Raw genomic sequence first — 21573 nt, 5'->3', positions numbered from 1 at the left:
ATGGAAATGAACTATTTGGCGCACCGCATGCATAATGCAGCCTCCATCAGTCGACACTCAGTCTTACACAATCATAAAAGGGGTTTTTATCCTGAAATCTTCATCTTAGAAGTTCTCATTATATAAATTCTTTGAGCTCATGGTTTGCTGTGCATTAAGAGCTAGAAGCACCACCGAATACTACCCTATCAGATACACCATTAATGAGAAAGGTGTTGTGTTACCCACAATTCTCTACCTAGCATTCATTAATCAAACAAAATAAAAACAAAGAAAGAAACATCATCCCAGACAACATAATGCTGTTACATTACCCATATTGTGTGTATTACTCTGTGCTGTGTATATTACCATGTGTATAATGTGTACATTCTGGTGACATTACCCAACTTTACAACAACTATACTTTGGACTACTAAACTGGCTGCAAAGCACCCTGCATGTCCCGAGGCAGCAATGTCCTATGTTTTCTTTGGTTCCAGGCTTTTCTAGCTATAAACCTAATGGAAGCTGGAACATTTACATAATACTTCCAATTCAGAACTATCACTATTAAAATAATTATGTACTGGTTTTATTGTTAAAATAAAATCTAATATTAAGTATTTTCTATTAGTGGAGAGGATGTAGATCAGTAAAAAGACAAAACTGCTAATACGGAACAAAACAATTATCAAAATATAAACCAATAAAGTAAATTTAAAAAATTTAAATAATTCCTTAAGAAATACCAGAGAAATCTTGAGCATACAAAAGATTCATGATAGGAGGCTAGTAGTAAATGTATATCCTCTGCATGTCAAATGATTTTTGAACATTCATTAATTGCCAAGGGTATTACTTTTTGTTGTTCTTCTTGCCACTGTGTTTTTGCTAGCCCTAATTGGCTCTCAATTTGCAACTTGATGTCGATTTCTTTTGCTGCCATCCACTGTTGCTTTGCAGCTTCCATTGCAACCTTGTGCTTTCCATGAAGTTCAGTCAAATTATCTTGCAATTGTACTGAAAATGTCCTTTTCATCTGAAACATTGAAATTCACATCAGGTATTGCAGCAACAAGGCATTTATATTTAAGACCAGTACAAATACCCATTCCCTAAGTAGTAGTAGTCAAGACTGAAAAATAAAGCCTCTGACAAAAACTTACTAATTTTCCCCAAGTGTTTAGAGCTTGGTGAACTGGGTGTTAAGGGCACTGGGTCACAGGAATTCTACATTATTCTATCAGTACATTATTCTTATTATTGCATAGAAATACATTTTAATAGTGAGATTATGCTAATTTTTGGTTACTTGACATTCTATTTCAAAAATCAGGAAAATTGTCTGCATGCTAATCTTTTTTTGGAGAATCTCATGTGCTTGAAAATATTTCCAGTGGGATATTTCTATTTTTCCAAAGTAGGATCATTCATCCGTGGATAATAAACCATTAAAAGGAACTGAGAAATCTCTTCCAAAAGGTTTTAGCTCAGGATCATATTTTGAACCAAAACTTGGTTGAATTTGAACTCAGATTTTAAGAGGTAATAGGATTATATTGTAAGTGATTACAGTAATTTGTCACTCTTGAAAATCCATTACTACCACATGTTTTTTTGGAGAGATTTTCCCTACAAGTGGACGGCAGCCAACGTGAGCAATATATTCACACAACTAACTATTGTTAATGGCAAATGAAGTTTAAAGATAGCCACATAATTAAACATAAACACCACTTCCAACCTGCATAAGAATCACATTAGGGTCAATATTCAAACAAAACAGTTAGAAATCATTAAAACCCAATTTGAAGCGCTACTGAAATATTCTTCAACAGCTGGATTTAGTAAGCCTGAATAAGTTTCCATTTAATATTCACCCAGTCTTTCAAATCAGTATAAGATTTACGCAGTGCAAAGAAAAAAAGTGGAATGGCAAATATAATGTCTATTATACATTATGATGTCTCCAAAATGTCAATAAACACATACAGTGCCCTCAATAATGTTTGGGACACAGACCCATCATTTATTTATTTGCCTCTGTACTCCATAATTTTAGATTTGTAATAGAAAGAAATTCACATATGGTTAATGTGCACATTGTCAGATTTTAATAAAGGCCATTTTTATACATTTTGGTTTCACCATGTTGAAATTACAGCAGTGTTTATACATAGTCCCCCCATTTCAGGGTGCCATAATGTTTGAGATACATGGCTTCACATGTGTTTGTAATGGAACAGGTGTGCTTAATTGCCTTCTTACTGCAGGTATAAGAGAGCTCTCAGCACCTAGTCTTTCCATCACCTTTGGAAACCGTTTATCAACATGAGGACCAAAGTTGTGCCAATGAAAGTCAACTAAGCCATCACGAGACTGAGAAACACAAATAAAACTGTTAGAGACATCAGCCAAACCTTGGGCTTACCAAAATCAACTGTTTGCAACATCATTAAGAAGAAAGCGAGCACTGGTGAGTTTACTAATCGCAAAGAGACTGGCAGGCCAAGGAAGACCTCCACAGCTGATGACAGAAGTATTCTCTCTATAATAAAGAAAAATCCCCAAACAGCTGTCCGACAGATCAGAAACACTCTTCAGGAGTCAGGTGTGGATTTGTCAATGACCACTGTCTGCAGGAGACTTCATGAACAGAAATACAGAGGCTACACTGCAAGACACAAACCACTGGTTAGCGGCAAAAATAGGATGACCAGTTTATAATTTGCCAAGAGGTACTTAAAACAACCACAGTTCTGGTAAAAGGTCTTGTGGACAGATGAGACGAAGATTAACTTATCAGAGTAATATCAGAGTGATGGCAAGAGCAAAGTATCGAGGAGAGAACTGCCCAAGATCCAAAGAATAGCATCTCAACTGTGAAACGCAGTGGTGGAGGTGTTATGGCCTGGGCATGTATGGCTGCTGAAGGTACTGGCTATCGTCATTGATGATACAACTGCTGATGTTAGTAGCATATTCTACCATCTGAAGTGTATAGATACGTCTTATCTGCTCAAGTTCAAACAAATGCCTCAGAACTCATTGGCCGGCGGTTCATTTTACAGTAGACAATGATCCCAAACATACTGCTAAAGCAACAAAGAAGTTTTTCAAATCTAAAAAAAGGGTAAATTCTTGAGTGGCCAAGTCAATCACCCAATCTAATCACAATTGAGCATGCCTTTAATATGCTAAAGTGAAGGTGACTACCCCTCAAAACAAGCATAAGCTAAAGATGGCTGCAAAACAAGGCTAACAGAGCATCACCAGAGAAGACACCCAGCAACTGGTGATCGCCATGAATCGCAGACTTCAAGCAGTCATTGCATGCAAAGGTTATGCAACAAAATACTAAACATGACTACTTTCATTTACATGACATCGCTGTACACCAAACATTATGGGGCCCTGAAATGGGGGGGGGGGTCTATGTATAAATACAGCTGTATTCTACATGGTGAAATCAAAATGTATAAAAATTCTCTTTATTAAAATCTGTCAGTGTGCACTTTTAATCACATGTGGTGTTTTCGATTACAAATCTCAAATTGTGGAGTACAGAGTCAAATAAATAAATGGGTCTTTGTCCCAAACATTATGGAGGGCACTGCACCTTATGATTTTACACCCAAAGAGGGACATATAAAAGAACCAATAAAGCAAACAAAAAGAGTTGTTTTTCACTAACTTCCTGTTCTGTTGTTAATTTGAGGGACATTTCCTCCCTTAATCGGCACTCCAGTGAGTCTTTTTCTTTACAGATAGTAATGTAACTCTCTTGTACTCCAGACATCTCTTGATTCAGTTGTTCCAGCTGAGCACTAATACATTAAAAAAAATTCAGAAGGGGTAAAAGGGAATATTAGGTCAGTAGGAACATGTGATGAAGAAGAGTACAATTCCACCTTTTTGTTATCAGCACAGTAATATTTCAAATTACACTCGTTCAAGTTTTAGTACATTGTGTACACACATTCACAGACTTGTTTTGAATACATGTGCTCATGTCCACTTTGGTACTTTGTCGCCAGGATGTTGAATTGATTTCTGATTTGTAAATAAAAAAATTACACTTTCATTGATCTCAATTTCCACTGTATCATGGTACATGCGACAATAAACCAATATCAGATTCTTAAAATGGTGTTACCATGGCCTCTCGTATGTACGATTAACGATTTCCATTCTTTATTCAATTAGTTAGAATGACTATATGGAGATGATTTTGATACTCACTTTGCTTGTGTGATTTGCTGTTCATAAAACTGAGTAATTTGAGCTTTCTCCAGTTCATGCTGTTCCGTCAGTTCCTGCTCAAGGCGACATTTAGAATCCTCATGATGTTGCTGATGAATTCGCTCACATCTAAAGGCATTTGTCATATTAAAAAAGTATTAAGTTGTTTGTACCTAGCAAAACTTTTAATGCAATAGACTAATGGACAACAGGATGGAACACACGAACATTTAACCAGCAATATAATGGAAGTCAGATACAGTCTACCCTCGTTATTACGGACTTCTTTATAACAGGTTTGTCTGTTCATGTTGGCGATTGGCAGGTGGTGTGCTGCAGTTTTGAGCAATGGAAAGGCAGCAGCAGAGAGAGAGCAAGCTGCAAAACACTTGAAGAGCACTGCATGGGGCATGGATTTGCAGTGGCTGCCGAAAAGTGAGATCCTGGGTATTGGATGAAGACTTGTGTTGTCCTGGCAACACATGCCTCGGTTGTCTGGTAATGGCTGGTGGCTCCCGATGCACCGTCCCCCACTTTTGCCAGGTTACCCAATTACCTGGTTGCAGGAGCGGAGAGAGCGAGCAGCGTGAGTACCAGGCCCATCACTGGCGCACTGCGTGTGAATTCACCCTGTTTTAACCTCCTGGTGCCGCATTTCTACCCACTCAGCCTTGGGTTAAACTAGTTAATATTTATCCCAGTTACTCGGTTATAGTGGAAAATCGGCAATAACCAACAACCTTCTCGGCTGATCAAATGATGCGCTGCAGCCTCCGGATGTCATGCTTGGCGGCAGAGCCAAAACAGACCATGACGGAGAAGATATGGACAGTCTCTATGATGGCAGTATAAAACTGGACCATCATTGCCTGTGGCAGATTGCGTTTTCTCAGCTGCCGCAGGAGATACATCCTCTGTTGGGCCTTTTTGATTGTGGAATCGATGGTGGCCCCCCATTTAAGGTCAGTGGAGATGATGGTTCCAAGGAACTTAAATGATTCCACAGATGTGGTTGATGGTGAGTGGGGGGAGCTCTACCAAAGTCTACAATCAATTCCACTGTCATAAGAGCCATGAGCTCCAGGTTGTTGCGATGGCCGCAGATTGCCAGCTGTGTCACTTCCTGTCTGTTAAAGTCTAATGCAGCCTTGGTCCCAAATTTGAAAGAAGCAGGTGAGCTAGAATGCTGCTTTTCTTGCATGCCCTGTCCATTTTCTTGCATGCCCTGTCCATTTCATACATTAAATGCTTCATGCTGTACCTGTCAATTGCCTCTTGCTTATCCTGGTCAAAATCTTGAATCATCCGACGCATTTCATTGTACAAGTCTTGGTTTGCTGCTTTGAACTGATTCTCGCTATGAATTAGTTTTTCAATCTCTTGTTGTTTATCCTGAAGAAACAAGATGGCTTTGCTTTAAAATCCAATTAAATTTCAATTCCACTAAATTGAGAAGAGTATTCTTCGGGCCGCACACACACTCATTGTAGATTTACATTTTGAGCAAAAAAAATATTTTACCTCTATTTCTTTGTGCAGAGAACGAGTCTCACACCGTAACTGCTCAACTATGTCTTGAAGAGTCTTGTCAGAAGCATATCCGTTGGTTTCCAACTGTTTTTCTAAAGAAATGGCTCTTACCTAAAATATATACACTCAAATTTAGTTATGTTGCTTCGAATCGTTCTATAATAGCAGATTTAGTGACCCTAGTATTATGATGTAAAAGAAAACGTAGTAATAAAAGACATTAATATTTCAGTAAGTCGTGTCTAAAAAGAAACTTCCACTGAATGCAAAGAGGCTAAGTGGAGGTAAAAGGTTTGTCCTCCGTATACTCTCAATTGGAGGCAGACCTCAGTTACTTTGGCTCTAAAGTTAATATCTCCAAAGTTTAAATCACTTTGCCTTCCACCTCTGTGTATGTCTTAAATAGTTTGGTGTCATTTCAAGTTGATTAAACTTATTTATGAGGTGCTTCCTTCAGATTGCTTGTTTTTTTTACATTGAAGATAACATGATAACAGTTTAGCACGGCATCTTGATGGAAACCTAGCTCACTTTTGCGGGCTAAGTGACATGGGTGTGTTTACTGGAGTTGCACGCATGGACAAATGACTCCTTATTCAGTTTTGTTTTTCTCCTGCTTCTCTCCCCAGAGATTAATACCCTCAGAGCCCTGCTTCACAAACATGCAATTAAAACAAATACAGGCATTTATTTTCAGTATTCCACATTCAAGATAGATTTAACATTTTAACTGACCTCGTGATTTCTAGCCAACTGTTCAGCATTTTGTAACAATTCCTTTAGTTCCGCTATTTGTCTTTGATTTTGTTTCAATTCATTCTGAAGTTGAGCCACTTGGTGGCGTTTTGTCCTGATGTTGCCAAGAGATCTTTCCAGTTCACCTTTCAATTCTCGTATTGCCCCATCCTTACACAACGTCTTATCCAAATCTCCCTGTCGCTTTGCACTAGCAGAAAGTGGGAAAGAAAATTAATATACGATCATTACCAAGTATCAGAGTTACTGAACCGTCAAACACACACTATTTATCAGTGCCACCTTTCCAATGAGTATTTGTTAATCCAATTTCCCAGCTCCTTTCCTAAATTTTGCCACATTTTTTCCATCAAGCATTTATTTACTTTAGTGATTTTATTCAATCTGCATCGACCACCAAATCCAAGATATTACACACAAGCTTTGTTCACTGTATAGAACTGTGAACTTTAAATCACAAGCTAAAAGTTCAAATGTTGATCATTGAGTAAACCAATTTAAATATTGAATTAACCAAATGCAATTAATATCCCACCATCAAATGTCAAGTTACATATCCTGTCATAAAACATCATTTACATCCCACAGTGCAGAGCAGAAAGATGATTTTTTCAAAAGATAAAAATGATTCTTTTGCAAAATTTTCAGGCACGAAGAAAAACAAAAAGGTGCCCAATTAAAGGCTGCAACTAACATTCTGCAAATACTAGGTAAACTATTTCAATTTATACCTTTGCAACTTGGGCATTTTCAAGTTATCATTCTTAATGCAGAGGCCCATGTACGAATCTGATAACGGACTTTCTAATGCTTCTGGTACTTCTTTAAGGATTGCGTTGACCTTAGCTGCAGATTCATAAAGACCAATCTGTTCTTTCAAGTCAGCCAGCTCTTCCTAAAAATAAACAAGTAATCCTTCATAACTTTGATTTACACAGGATTTGCGATAAGACCAATGTAGATGTATGTTGGTCTCAAGCAAAGCAACTACCAACTCCATTTGAGATGTTTCAGCAAGACAACATTAGTGTACACAAAACACAAATTTCATGTTAGGATTTCAGGTTTCAATGACCACAAACAGTCCAAACAAGTATAGCGCATCTCCACCATAATTCCATGGTAAAATGGAGTTCAAATGTTCCTTCATTCCTCAGGGCTAAAGAAACAAAGCATAAATGACCTTAAAGCAATCATTTAATTACATGTATCTTTGTTTGTTTTATCCCCTTTTCAACTCTTTCACTTTCTTCCACACCGTCATTGTCTTTCGCAACTGTGCAGACACTTTCAAATTGACAGTATAACAAATTTGCACCTTTGCACGGATGCATTAAATAAAAACCCGAGATTTAGACAATTCACTATAATATGTAATGATCATGTGATGACCTGCAAAGCTTTGTTCATGTTGTCACTGATATTTCTGGCAGACTGAAGTTGCTGAAGTTGGATCCGAAGTTGAGTAATTTCTTGCATTGAACCTGAAACATTAATAACGTTGATTATCTATAAATTTTGTATGAAAACAAAAATTGCTTTGTCACTTATTTAAAAACTGTTAAAAGTTGATGGACAATTTACATAGGATTTTTATTTGCACCTGCTCGAAATAACTCCTGGATAAGATTTTCGAGACTCAGCAACTGCTGAATGTATCCAAGCTCTGCAAAATTTCAATATCCCAAACAATTCCATACTATGTCTGCAGAAGGCATGGAATTATGACATACCAATGATATTTGCTCTTGTAGGAAAAGCTGCATGGAAATCACAGTACATTTTTCGTAAAATTATGTTTCGCAGGAAAGGAGAGCAAATTCATTTCATGAACATTCATTACATTGAAGCTGCAGTTGCTCATATTCCTAGATGGATTTCAAAAGCCATGCATAATCAAAATTGAGAGTATAAGCACTATTCAGATTCAAAGGAACTGGAATCAAGGACTATAGTTTTTAATAATACTGAATATTAGAAATCACATACCTAGAGGTTAATTCAAACAAATGCAAATCAGTTTGCGAACAAGTGGCATGGATGACTTTTCACGTGCGATATAATTTTTGTTGGCACAGAATAAGAGATCAGTCTGACAAATACCCTAGAATCGTGGAAACATAGCACAGAAAGAGGCCTTAGTGGCTCACCTCGTGCATGCTAACCATGATGTCTATTTCCTTAAATCCCATTTGACTGCATTATTTCTGTATTCCTCTACTCCTTTCCTACCCAAGTACTTATCCAAATGCCTTTTAGATAGTATGTGCCTCCACTATCTCCTCTGGCACTTGCCCCTAATGCTGCCTTTAAATTTATTTCCTTTCACCTTAACCTGTCCCTTATTGTTCTAGACTTCCCCTGCTCTGAACCTGTGTAAAGTCACCCCTCAGCCTCCTACATTCCAGTGAGAATAAACCCAGCCTGTCCAAAATCTACACATTACTACAGCCTTTCATACACAGAAACATTCTGGTGAAGGTCACAAAGTGCTGGTGTAACTCAGCAGGTCAGGCAGCATTTCCGGAGAACATGGATAAGGGACGTTTCAGATCGAGTGCCTTCTTCAGACATCCTGGTGAATCTATTCTGCACTACCCAATTGCAAATTTAAATAAATTAGTCATAAAACAATATATACAGTTGATCAGAATAGTGAATTAGAATGTTCTCCAACCTGTTTGCAGTAAATCCCTGCACTGTTGCTGGCTTGCCTCTAAACTTTTTGTCAGACCATTAATTATTTCTGCTTTCTCCACTTTGGCTTCTTCCTGCTCTCGTTGCAACTGTTTAACTTGTTCCCCAAGTCGTTTAGCATTTTCTTTCTTGTAGGAGAAGCAGGGGAAAAAAAACTGATTATTCATCATTTTGAATCGTGTAAAATTAAACATATACAAACCACTTAAAATATTTAAATTTCTCAAATTAAAGAAACACTGGATTTCCAAACATTGCATACAAGTCTGCTATCAGGACATTTATAAGTAAATATATCTTTCAACTGTAGTTTTTAAAAGTTTCTATTGTGCACATTAATGTATAACATGTTTTTTTAACATTATATTTTATGAGCAGCTGATAGAAGACCTATTCAAGTGTAGCAAAATACACAATTTCTTACCTGCTCTTCCAAAGAAATACTAGTTGCATCAAGGGTCTGCTGCATTGCCAAGAGAGTTTCCTCGTGTTTATCTTTAAATGCGCTGATAATATTCTCGTGTTGCTCTCTGGCACGAGTAAGAGATTCTGAGCGACTGAGTTCTGATAGTTGCTGCTGCATGCTTTCCATGGCTGCCTCAGCAACTTTCTGATTCTTCAGTGCCTGCACAGTTAACAGAAAAAAGCATGATTAAAATTGACAATTATTATTTGTAGTTCCTTTGAATATCAATTAGAAGCACGTTGAGTATAGCTTTAATCAGAATCACAGAATACATTAACTTCTAGGAACAATTTAAAGCAGATGGAAATAAGTTGGCCAATGAATAAAATGGATGCCTTTCCAAATGCAATTTGATGTTTATTTGCCTGGATAAAGTGATCAGTACTGCAACTGCCAGCCAGTAATTGCAAATGTAATAAATTCTGAAAGTAGTGCACGCCACAGATCAGAATACCAAATTAGAATTTTTTCCTCCTGAATTTAACATTAATCCAATTCAGATCTGTCAATGTTCCTCCATTTCTCAAATGTAATGATCCAATGTTACCATTTTCAGCAAGAATGATACAATTTCCAAATATAACTTTTTTAAAGTTTACATGTATAATGACTTAACATCTGCAATAACCACTTAATTTTAAGCAATTTAAATTAGCTGCACTGATTAAGTGTTCAGGTATCAGGAAATCTAATATTAGTTGTGCTTGCCTCTTCTTCGCCTGCACCGAGATCTTGAATTCTGGATTCCAATGCTTTAATTTGGCCTTCCAGTCGAACTTCAAGTTCTTTAGCATTCTGAAGTAGATTCCGTAATTCCTGACAACTAATAGCAATACCTTCTTTTTCTCCTGCAAAACAATGCACCTTAGTGAAAAACTGTTCATTAACAACTATTCATTAAAATTCATCAGTATTAAGAGTCAGGCGAGAATCAGACTGTCACCCGACAACCCACTTCAGGATATAATCATTGTTGACATCTCATATCATTACTTTATACTGTTGGATGTACTTAAACAGCATGTACTCTGTTTATAGCAGTGAACAAGACGAAAATAAACAAACAGCCTCCCAGTAGTTTATCAAAGCCGTACCGCATTAAAACAGCCTGCTGCGTTTACTTATTTACATTTCTGAAAGAGTAACAATGATTACACTTTGAATGTATTTAATTCACAGAAGCATTTCTGACATCCAGAGCATGAGCGTTCCCTTTCCCTTTCAGGAGGACGCAAAGGGAACAATATGATGCAAGTGTTAAGCTAAATTTAATTTTCTTAATGGTATGTCTTCTCTAAACCAAGTACTATTACTTTCTCACCCAGTTATCACATTACATTCTTGTCCAGTCATCAGTAGAGGCGGTCTGCTAGCCGGGCCCAGCAGCGAGTCGAGATGTGGGGTTCAGGGCTGCACCACTGACCAGCACAGTGGGTGCAGCAGCAGCTACTCCCCATAGAGCAAGATCCTCAGGCAGCTACATCAGCTACACAGCACAGCAACACACATCAACAAGAAGGGCAGTGGTTCATGCCAGATTTGTAGCACACCAGCGACATTAGCAGAGATAATGGGCATGCTTGAGCTTCTCAATGAAGCAGCACTGGTCAGCAATGAACTTCTATGCATGTATAAAATGCTAAAATGACCCATTTAGTACCAAATCCATTCCTGGGAATTTACCATGAGCTCTGAGCAATGTACCAGCATATTGTCAATATCCAAGAATGGTGGATAATTTAATAAGAATTAAGACTTAAGAATAATAATTTCACACTTGCAAAATAGTAAAGTTGTTCTATTACCTTTGGTCATTGCAAGTTGGTGATTTAAATATCTAATTTCACGGGCACATTCCTCTTGTTTGTGTTGCATTTCTTCTAACTTCCTTCCTCGTGCGTTATAAAGTATTTGTAACTGTGCAAACCGATGGGCTTCTGTGGAACCTAGAGAATCGTGGTAACACTTTAAATATTAAAACAAATGAATATTAAGCTCAGCAAATGTTAACTTCATGCATTTGAAAACAGCTGCAAAAGCAAAAAAATGCAATGTGTTGATCCTTATTTTAGGGACATTTATTTGGATCTTTCTTACAGAATTCCACCTAATATATAGAACATTCATACCACAATAACAGTCATTCAAACTTTAGCCCATCACCAATACAGATTTAATTTAATCATAGAGAATAGCAAAGATCATAATACATTAATACATCAATAATACTGCTTTGCCGGACACTTGGGCTTGGTCCTGCAAGGCCTACCAGATCTCCTGGTTGCGAACTATTTTAACTCCCCTTCCCATACTTACCTTTCTGTCCTCAGACTCCTCCATTGCCAGAGTCAGGGAAACTGTGCCCACCTGAATTTGCACCCATTTCTTCCCTCACCCTACATTTCTTCCTATGGCTTCTTCAATCCTTTTGTCTCACATCTTTATTTTTTATCATTTTTGACTTTGTCCAACCATCTGCCTATCAAAACCATCTGGCTGTATTCACCCGTCACTTACCACGCTCTGTCCTGCCCCTCCTCTCTTCCAGCTGTCTTCCTCTCCTTCCTATAATCAGTCTGAAGAAGTGTCCCGACCTGAAACATCACCTTTCCATGTTCTCCAAGTACTGCTACCCCAGCACTTAACCTCTTTTTTCCCCAATAGTACATTAATTAGCAACAGAAGCAAGTTCATACACAGGGGATCAGGGGAAACTTTTTTTTTTCCAATCTCTTACATTGCCGGAGATGCGATTGTTTTCCAGATCGTATCTCCGGTCGTTCTGCGGCTTAACATCATGGAGCTCGAGATTGACTTTGAGCCCCGCTGCGGGGCCGTGGACTTACCATTGGGAGCCTGCGATCCCTCGCCTGGGATCGATGCTCCAATTGCAGCCTGCGGATTTCAACATTGAGGACCTCGCAGTCTCGGGTAGAGACTGATGTCGGGAAGCTCCAAAATCGCACGAGGTTCGACCAGCCCCGACCCAGGGTCTGATCGCCAAGCGCAGGGGAGCCGATATCCTCCCCGATGCTGGAGCTTGATTGCCTCGATGCAGAGGGCTCGACCGACGGCTACGGGAGCCAAGATCGTCCTGTCAACAGAATGCTCGAGGCCTCCGACCGCAGAAGAAGGGATGAGATTGAACTTTTTTTTCGCCTTCCATCACAGCGAGGAATGTGAAGGAGTCACTGTGTTGGATGTTTATGTTAAAATGTATTTTGTGCATTGTTGCTTTCTATTGGTATGACTATTGCAAATCAAATTCCTCGTATGTTACAAAACATACTTGGCTAATAAAGAATGATTATAATTATACAGTGAAACTCATACAGACGTTGGATTATGGAAAGTTATTCTATTAATGTTCCGTACATATCTGTTTTACTTTATTTTTAAATGTTAAACAGTCGAAAAATAAAATTTCCCATGAATCTCAATTTCAAGTGAGCGCAGCTAACAGAATCAGGCATGGTTAGAGACTGTGGATACCAGTAATTCTAAGTGGTGATTGAGCTGGTGTAGCTTGGGGAGTGACCTGATAGAGGCATATCAAATGAAGATCGCGCAGATTTTAAAAATATTATTTCCCCCCGTGATGGAGGTGTCTGTGACAAAGGGCATGGGTTTAAATTGAGAGAGGGGAGGATTAGTGGGGATCTGAGTGAGAATTATCTCACATAAGGGTAGAGTGTAGAATGTGTTCACTGAGGAATTGGTGGGGAGGCAGATAAAAACCATTGGACAAGTACAAAAATCACCAAAACATAGACAATGGACCCAGTGCACGCAAATGTGACTAGTGCAGTTGTGGGACAAGAAGCTATTTTTTGTGCTCTGCGGGTCTGGACTGGAAGCATGGTAACCAAGTCCCCACCAAATGGGCAGACAGGGAGCAATAGTCAATAGTCAATTTAATTGTCATTTGGACCCCTGGAGGTCCAAACAAAATGCCGTTTCCCACATCACTTGGAAAGCACAGCCAACATCACTTGGAAATCAGCGATGATCTATGGAGCCGTTTAAAATAATCATTTTGGTAGCTATACCAGTCCATTTGCCTAATTCTTGGTGATTTCTGAATAGTTGGATAGTGGATTATCATAGACTTTGCAGGTAAACCTCCATCTCAGAGATTATACATTTGTAAACCAAGTCTTGAGCTATAGTTAGAAAGTGAATAACAAACTTCTATCTGGTTAATTGGCTAAAAGTATTAACTAATTTTCTGAAATGACAGCATTAATTTCAACTCAGATAAAGCAGTGAAATTTCAATTGTCACAGTCATACCGCACAGAACCAGGTCCTTCAGTTGGCCTTGTCCATATCAACCAACACATATAGCATTTCTGTGCTGTAGAATTCTATGAAACACTGGCCTTTTTGCACGCACAATCTCATGCAAACAGCAATATGACACATATATAATAGATAAGCTGTTTCTTCTGCTTTTTCTCAACTCATTTGTAAGCACTTGAATAACACTGGATATCTTTGTCTGGAGATCCAAAATGCAAAATTCTAAAAATAATTTCTGACCTTCTCCACAATCCAGGAACTTGCTCTGCTGTTCCTCAAATCTGTTGCCTGCACCTTGGGCTTCATCTGTTTTAAAAAGCCCTCCAGGTGCATGAGCAGTAGGATAAGGATTATATTTTACTTTGTATAGCTCAGCAGTGTCATTTGAAATAAAATGCTGCAGAAGGAAAACAGAAAACATTGTTGAACCGTTAAAATATTCTACATCATAAATGATTGTACAAATGCTACTTTGCAAATTTAACTATATTCTTGACCAATAAAATGCAACACATTTTGAGTTTGCCACAAATGTTAAAAAAAACCCTCAGAATAAGAAATGCAGTTCATATGGCTAGGCAATAAAATTAACAAAAAATAGTAATGGAAAATGTAGATGGTTTATGCATGCAACCAATAATATAGCTACCTCAGTACAGGTGCACAACCTTTTATCCGAAAGCCTTGGGACCAGACACTTGTCGGATTTCGGACATTTTCGGATTTCAGAATGGAAGATTTTTAGCGTAGATTAGGTAGGTAGCGCGGGCGGCTTGAAAAGTCTGGAGCTGCTGCCTCCTCCCCGGAGACCAGGAGACTCATTGCATAAATGTTAGTCAGTTAGTTTGGAGGGATTTTATGTGGTGGTGGTGGAGTCGGGGTGAAGGGGGAAACTTTAATTCTTAGTCCCCTACCTGGTCGGCGACTCCCAACCTCGCGGAGCTGGGGGCTCCGTCCGGCCGCGGGCGGCGCCGGTTGTAGCTCCGACCCCGGCAACTCTACCCCTGGCTGCGAGGCGCTCCAAATCCAGCGCCGCCCGCGGTCGGACGTCCCAGCTCCGGGAATGTCGGGAGTCGGCAGCGTCGCAGCGCTGGGATACCAGCGGGGAGCAGGCAATGCCTTACCGGGTCGCCGTGCGGCAAGCTCCGGAGCGCTGTGGCTGCCGACACACAACATCGCGGAGCGTCGCTGGATTTGGAGCCGCGGAGTTGGGGGCTCCGTCCAGCCGCGGGCGGCGCCGGTTGGAGCTCCAACCCCGGCAACTCTACCCCTGGCTGCGCGGCTCCAAATCCAGCGACGCTCCGCGATGTTGTGTGTCGGCGGCCACAGCGCTCCGGAGCTTGCCGCACGGCGACCCGGTAAGGCATTGCCCGCTCCCCGCTGGTTTCCCAGCGCTGCGACGCTGCCGACTCCCGACATTTGCGGAGCTGGGGCGTCCGGCCGCGGGCCGCGCTGGATTTGGAGCGCCTCGCAGCCAGGGGTAGAGTTGCCGGGGTCGGAGCTACAACTGGCGCCGCCCGCAGCCCCAACGGCCACAGCGCTGCGGAGCTTACTGCACGGCGACCCGGTAAGGCATTGACCGCTCCCCGCCTCTCTGACCAGGTAGGGGACTAAGAATTAAAGTTTACCCCTTCACCCCCCCTTCACATAAAAGCCCTCCAAACTAACTGACTAACATTTAAGCAATGATTTACAGATGTTTAAGCGTCTCCCGGTCTCCAGGGAGGAGGCAGCCACTACAGTAGTACAGACCTGGGTTGACCGTGGGTCGTTTTGGGTCAAGTTTGGCGCCAAACGCGAGCTTTGGTGCGCAGACGACATCTGGAAAAAATGGCCGGTTTTCGGAGCTTTTCGGTTTCTGGAACACCGGATAAAAGGTTGTGCACCTGTACTACTAACCCCGCCTTAGTTATCATTTATAATAACGCCTTCTTCTCCCTCTGCGCAGTACAGTAGCAGACTGGGATCAGTGACTACTCATGTATTGTTTAACCCTGTGTTCTCATTAAAGACCATTGTAAAGTTACACGTGTGTAATGACTTATTTACAGAAAATATTAAGCAAATAACCAAATCAATGATTTACAAATGATGTGAATCACAAGGCAAATGTCAGCCTACTACAATGCCATTACAATAGATTTTAGTGTGTACCTAAACTCATTTGTTAAGTTTATCCATTTTACAGTTTAGTTTGTCACATGTATCGAGGTACAGTGAAACTTTTATTGCATGCTATCCAGTCAGCAAATATTGATGAAGGAAGCTTTCAGAATCAATATATAGAGAATGGGAAACACTGGATGTACTATTTGGAAATGATGCAGGGCGAGTGGTTGAAGTTTCGGTGGGAGAGCTCTTTGCGTTTAATGAACAAACATAGAGATGAGCTACCTGTAAATGTTCTGGTTGGTCCCTTTCACTTCCAGGGTATTCTGGCATCTTCTCCAACTGGTCATGTAACTCTTCAATTGGTTCATTTACATAGTCGTGATAGTCAGACGAAGAATAAGAATCAGGCAGCTGGCAATAATTTGATTCGTAGCTTTTCCCACTTACATAGTGCTCATCATTGGTCTTCACACAAGGGAAATTGTGGCCCTTGCTTTTATATGTGAACTGGCATTCATCAATCCTATAGTTTTGATTCCACCCATTGAGATATGGTTCACTCTTGTCCTGCTGTTCAGGATCTATTTTTTGTTCATATTCAGCATTGCACAGATAGTCCCTCTGGTATTGGTCATTTTCAATGTAGCCCTGCCCAAAGTAAACATTTTAGGATAAATGCATGAATTTAAATACAGAACTCCAGTTTACAATAAATGTCAATGTTCACAAGAGGGACCACAGACTATTGGGGATCAATTTCCATTGATGAAAGCACTTTTACACCATCAATAAAGTAAGAAAGACCAATAACCTACTTGTAATTAAGTCTACATTTGCACAGTGGCAACCAGGCAAAGGAAAAATAGCAAGAGTTTGAGGCCAATGGAAAGCCAAGGGTAGTTAAGTGCAAGGAACCCATGATGTCGAAGAATTTGAGGATTGGATAAGGTGAAAAAAGGAAGCATACAGCAGATCCACAAAGAGAATGAAAGTTGGAGGGAGACACTGAAAAAGTAAGAATGTTCAAGAAGGAACTGCAGATGCTGGAAAATCGAAGGTAGACAAAAATGCTGGAGAAACTCAGCGGGTGCGGCAACATCTATAGAGCAAAGGAAATAGGCAATGTTTCGGGCCGAAACCCTTCTTCAGACAGTAGGTAAGAAGAAGAAAGTAAGAAAGTCAATGAGGGGGAACATGAACCATCATTGACAAAGAGGATTAAATCATTCCAAAGGAGTTTGTAAGTATATTAAGAAGAAAAGGATAACCAGGTACAAAAATAGTGCAATTAGGTACAATAGTAATCTGAGCGTGAAGCCAGAGGTGAGGTCTGCAATTAATATTCTTCATTGGTATTCACAAAGGAAATTGGATTTATAGTTTTAGGAAGGGAAAAGCAAATCTTGAGTACGTCTCCATAAATAATGAAAAACTCAGTCTTAATGGGCTTAAATGTGGATAAATCCTCAGGTTGCTACGAGAGGCAGTGGAAGAGATTGCTGGGACCCTGGTTAAGATTTTTAAACCTTCACTGATCGTAAGAAAGATGTCAGATGATGGAAGACAACAAATGTGATCCCCATTTTCATGAAGAGCAGCAGGGAAAAGCTTGGTAATTACAGACCTGCGAGGCATAGGTCAGTAGGTGGGGAGCTATTAGAAAAAAAAAACTAGGCTTCTGGATTTACAATTACTTGGAAAGGAAGGGACAAATGAGAGATAACCAGCATAGCTTTGTCAAGGGCAGATCCTGTCTGACCAATCAGTTAACGTTTTTGAATAAGTAACAAAGAATTTTGATGAAGAGACATGATGGTTAAGACTATTATTATTGCACTAAATTTGTTGTTTATTCAGTATGTGTGTGCCGTTATGCACTATATTTACATATTCTGTTGTGCTACAGCAAGTAAGAATTTTATTGTCCTATCTGGGACATACTACAATAAAGCACTCTTGACTTCATCAATACGTTCACAAAGATTGGTAGAGAGGTGGCAGTGCAGATAATGTGGTTAAGGAAGCATATAAGGTGCAGGCCTTCATTACTGGTGCACTGAAACAAGAGTAGGGAGTATATGCTCAAATGTTATAAAACATCAATCAGAGCTTAACTGAAGCAATGCATGTAATTCTGATCACAGAAGGAAGTGATAGCTCAAGGGCATGTTCAGAGGAGATACAAGGAAGTTGCCTGGGTTGGACTATTTCAGTTATAAAGAGACTGGAGAGGCTAGATCTGTGGTTAAGGGTAATTGAGGTATATAAAATTATGTATAGATAAGGTGAACCTCAAAACTTTTCCCCTTATCAGAGGCAAATAAAACCAGAGGGCTTGGTTTGGGGGGGGGGTTTATTCACAAAGAGTGCAGCAAATACCTGGAGTACAGTGCCCGAGTGAGCGGTGGAGGCACAGTCGCTGACAGCATTTAAGAAGTGTCTAGAGTACTTGAATCGCCCATGCATTGATCGCTATGGATCAAGTGCTGGAAGATGGGATTTATACAGATAAATGCCCACTAATTGTTGTGAACATGGGGAACTAAAATGCCTGTTGATGCCTTCCACCAGGCCTTTTGGTGTATGATCATGCTGTATAACAGACGCAATTTAGTCCGAGAGTTCCAAAAGAGATAGAGGGTTGGATTTTAATGTGTTTTAATTTTGTGCTGAAAATGAATTAAATATTTGAATTGTAATGCCACCGTCACAGGAACAAACAAGTAGTTATTAAATGTATTAATGGTAGAATCAAACTCTGCATTACTCATTGGCAGAGCAATTCACAGTTTGAAAATATTCACATATCCATATAGAAAACCTTGTAAAACATGGATTTAAATTTGACAGGTTACAGGTCAGTATAGCATCAATATATAAAATAAACAAACAACATTCTCTTCTTATCCAGATACAAAATATCTAATTTCAATGCACTGAAATAGACTTTACTGATGATACATAACTTACTCTATTCTGCCCATTAGGTACTGGATTTTCAGCTGAATAACTAACTTTATCTGTCAGACTGCTGTTTGCATCCCGATCATTCCAATTTCCCTTCTGCCCCCAGGTTTGCTCGCCTCTGGAAAAAATAATGAAATACAAGAAATTAAACAGGCATTTTCAATAGGTTTAATTGTACTATTGTCGCATGTACTGAGGTACAGTGAAAAGCTTTGTTTGCATGCTACCCAAACACATCAGATGTACCATACAGAGATACAATCAGTTGAAACTCAAGTGCAATAGATGGAGCAATAAGACATGCAGGCTTGACATTTCCTATACATCGAAAAACCTGGCAGTTTAGCTTATACCTGGGGCAGATTCCCTGCAGGAACCACACTTTCCAATACATTGAACAGGCACTGCTCATACCTTTCATTAGACTTTTAAGCTTTTAAAATTGTGTAATCCAATATCAAATGCTGGAAGAACTCAGCAGATCAAACAATATCAGTAGAGACAAGCAGTTGATGGTTTGGGTCAAAACTGTGCATGAGAACATATCAGGAAGAGAAAAGATTGCCAACATATAGCAACGTGCTGTGGGGTGGATAGGTTAAATATGTAGTACCTGTAGGTGAAAAATGGAACCAGATGGGATGGTGGGCAGATGGAATCAGCTGGGGAAGGGATTGGGACTAGCAGGTGATAGGTGGAACCCGTTGGGGAAGGGACCGAAGGAGCTCCCACACACACTCAACTGTCCACCTTGTTTTCTTCTTTCTTTATTCACCTTTCCCGTCCCTTCCACCATTAGCCCCTCCCTAACTGGTTCTACCAACGTGTACCAGCATCGACCCTATCCACTTCGTACTGTAATCTAACGACAATGTTTCCTCTTCCCCCCCCCCCACTCCTGTCCTGATGCAGGGTGTTGCAGATGCTGCTTGACTCAAGAGTTCTTCTAGCTTCCTGCGATTTGTTCCATATTCCAGCATCTCTTTTGCCTTCTTCAAATCAATATTGATGCTGATATCAGGCAAAAATAATGAAATACAAATTCATAACAAGAAGAGTTTAGTATAGGAGCAAAGGGGTCCTTCTGCAGTTGCACAGGGCCCTGGTGAGACCACACCTGGAGTATTGTGTGCAGTTTTGGTCTTCAAATTGAGGAAGGACATTCTTGCTTTTGAGGGGGTGCAGTGAAGGTTCACGAGGTTAATTCTCCGGATGGCGGGACTGTCATATGTTGAAAGAATGGAGCAACTGGGCTTGTATACACTGGAATTTAGAAGGATGAGAGGAGATCTTATTGAAACATAAAAGATTAATAAGGGATTGGACATACTTGAGGTAGGAAACATGTCCCCAATGTTGGGGGAGACCAGAACCAGGGGCCACAGTTTAAGAATAAGGGGTAAGCCATTTAGAATGGAGATGAGGAAAAACTGTTTCACCCAGAGTTGTGAAACTGTGGAATTCTCTGCCTCAGAAGGCAGTGGAGGTCTATAAGCGAGTTCGGTATTCCGACTGCGCATGCCCAGGTCATAGGTCACTCGCGATAAATATTCTTGGCAACTGTGCTGCTGCATGACTACAGACCTGCATTTCATCCGTAGCAGGATCGACCCGAGTCTCTGGTGATGCAAGCACTGCTGAACCATCTCTGTCCCCCTCTGAGTGTCCCACCCCCTTACGGCGGACGGAGACGTCTGGAGCGACCCTGGACCTATGGGAGTCAGGCGGGAGCTGCAGCCCAGGCCCACAGCCAGCGCAGAGAAGAAGCACCAACCCCAGCCCAACTCTGCCTGACCCGCCGGGTTAACCGACAGCCCTGGACTGACGGGAGTCAGACGGGAGCAGCGGCCCAGGCTTACAGCCAGCACGGAGAAGAAGCGCTAATTCCACTGCTCCGGGCTGGTGTCCCGTCAGTCCAGGGCTGTAGGTTAACCTGGCGGGGTAGGCAGAGTTGAGCTGGGGTTGGAGCTTCTTTTCTGCGCTGGCTGTGGGCCTGGCCGCCTCCCCGTCTGAGTCCCATTGGTCCGGGGTCAGCCCGAACGTTTCCGGCCGCCCCCAGATGGGGGTGGGCCACTTGGGAGGGGACGGGGATGGTCCAGTGGCGGCTCAGCGACGCCGGAGACCCAGGTTCGATCCAGGCTGCGGACGAGGCGCAGGTTTGTGTGCATGCAGCGGCACGGTTGCCGAGAGTGTTTATCGCGAGTGACCTTTGACAAATACCATGATTCCTTGCGTTTTTTGGAATACCTAACTCACTTATTCTCTGTTTAAGAGGGAACTGCAGATGCTGGAGAATCGAAGGTTACACAAAAAAGCTGAAGAAGGGTTTCGGCCCGAAACGTTGCCTATTTCCTTCGCTCCATAGATGCTGCTGCACCCGCTGAGTTTCTCCAGCTTTTTTGTGTAACCTTCACTTATTCTCTGGATGCTTTCAAGAGAGAGTTAGATAGGGCTCTTAAAGTAGCGGAGTCGAGGGATATGGGGAGAAGGCTGGAACGTGGTTTTGATTGTGGTGGATCA

General features: G+C 40.8%; 1 protein-coding gene across 3 annotated transcripts in view; it reads right to left on the bottom strand.

The window, feature by feature from the left end:
- cep152 (centrosomal protein 152) overlaps positions 1-21573 on the bottom strand; it is a 45170-nt gene that overhangs the window by 20862 nt on the left and 2735 nt on the right. For all 3 annotated transcript variants that reach the window (XM_055661277.1, XM_055661278.1, XM_055661279.1), the window contains exons 4-18: positions 19057-19171; positions 16369-16734; positions 14215-14371; positions 11479-11619; positions 10382-10521; positions 9632-9832; positions 9188-9335; positions 7903-7994; positions 7242-7405; positions 6490-6700; positions 5746-5865; positions 5486-5616; positions 4225-4353; positions 3677-3809; positions 842-1021 (exon numbers count right to left, since the gene is read on the bottom strand). In XM_055661277.1, the coding sequence (XP_055517252.1) occupies positions 842-1021; positions 3677-3809; positions 4225-4353; positions 5486-5616; positions 5746-5865; positions 6490-6700; positions 7242-7405; positions 7903-7994; positions 9188-9335; positions 9632-9832; positions 10382-10521; positions 11479-11619; positions 14215-14371; positions 16369-16734; positions 19057-19171 (2428 nt within the window). The remainder of the gene's footprint in view (positions 1-841; positions 1022-3676; positions 3810-4224; positions 4354-5485; positions 5617-5745; positions 5866-6489; positions 6701-7241; positions 7406-7902; positions 7995-9187; positions 9336-9631; positions 9833-10381; positions 10522-11478; positions 11620-14214; positions 14372-16368; positions 16735-19056; positions 19172-21573) is intronic.

This window comes from Leucoraja erinacea, chromosome 33 (assembly GCF_028641065.1).
Source record: "Leucoraja erinacea ecotype New England chromosome 33, Leri_hhj_1, whole genome shotgun sequence".
Classification (NCBI taxonomy): Eukaryota; Metazoa; Chordata; class Chondrichthyes; order Rajiformes; family Rajidae; genus Leucoraja; species Leucoraja erinaceus.
The sequence above is the reverse complement of the archived record's forward strand: the minus strand, read 5'-3'. Positions and strand labels throughout refer to the sequence as shown.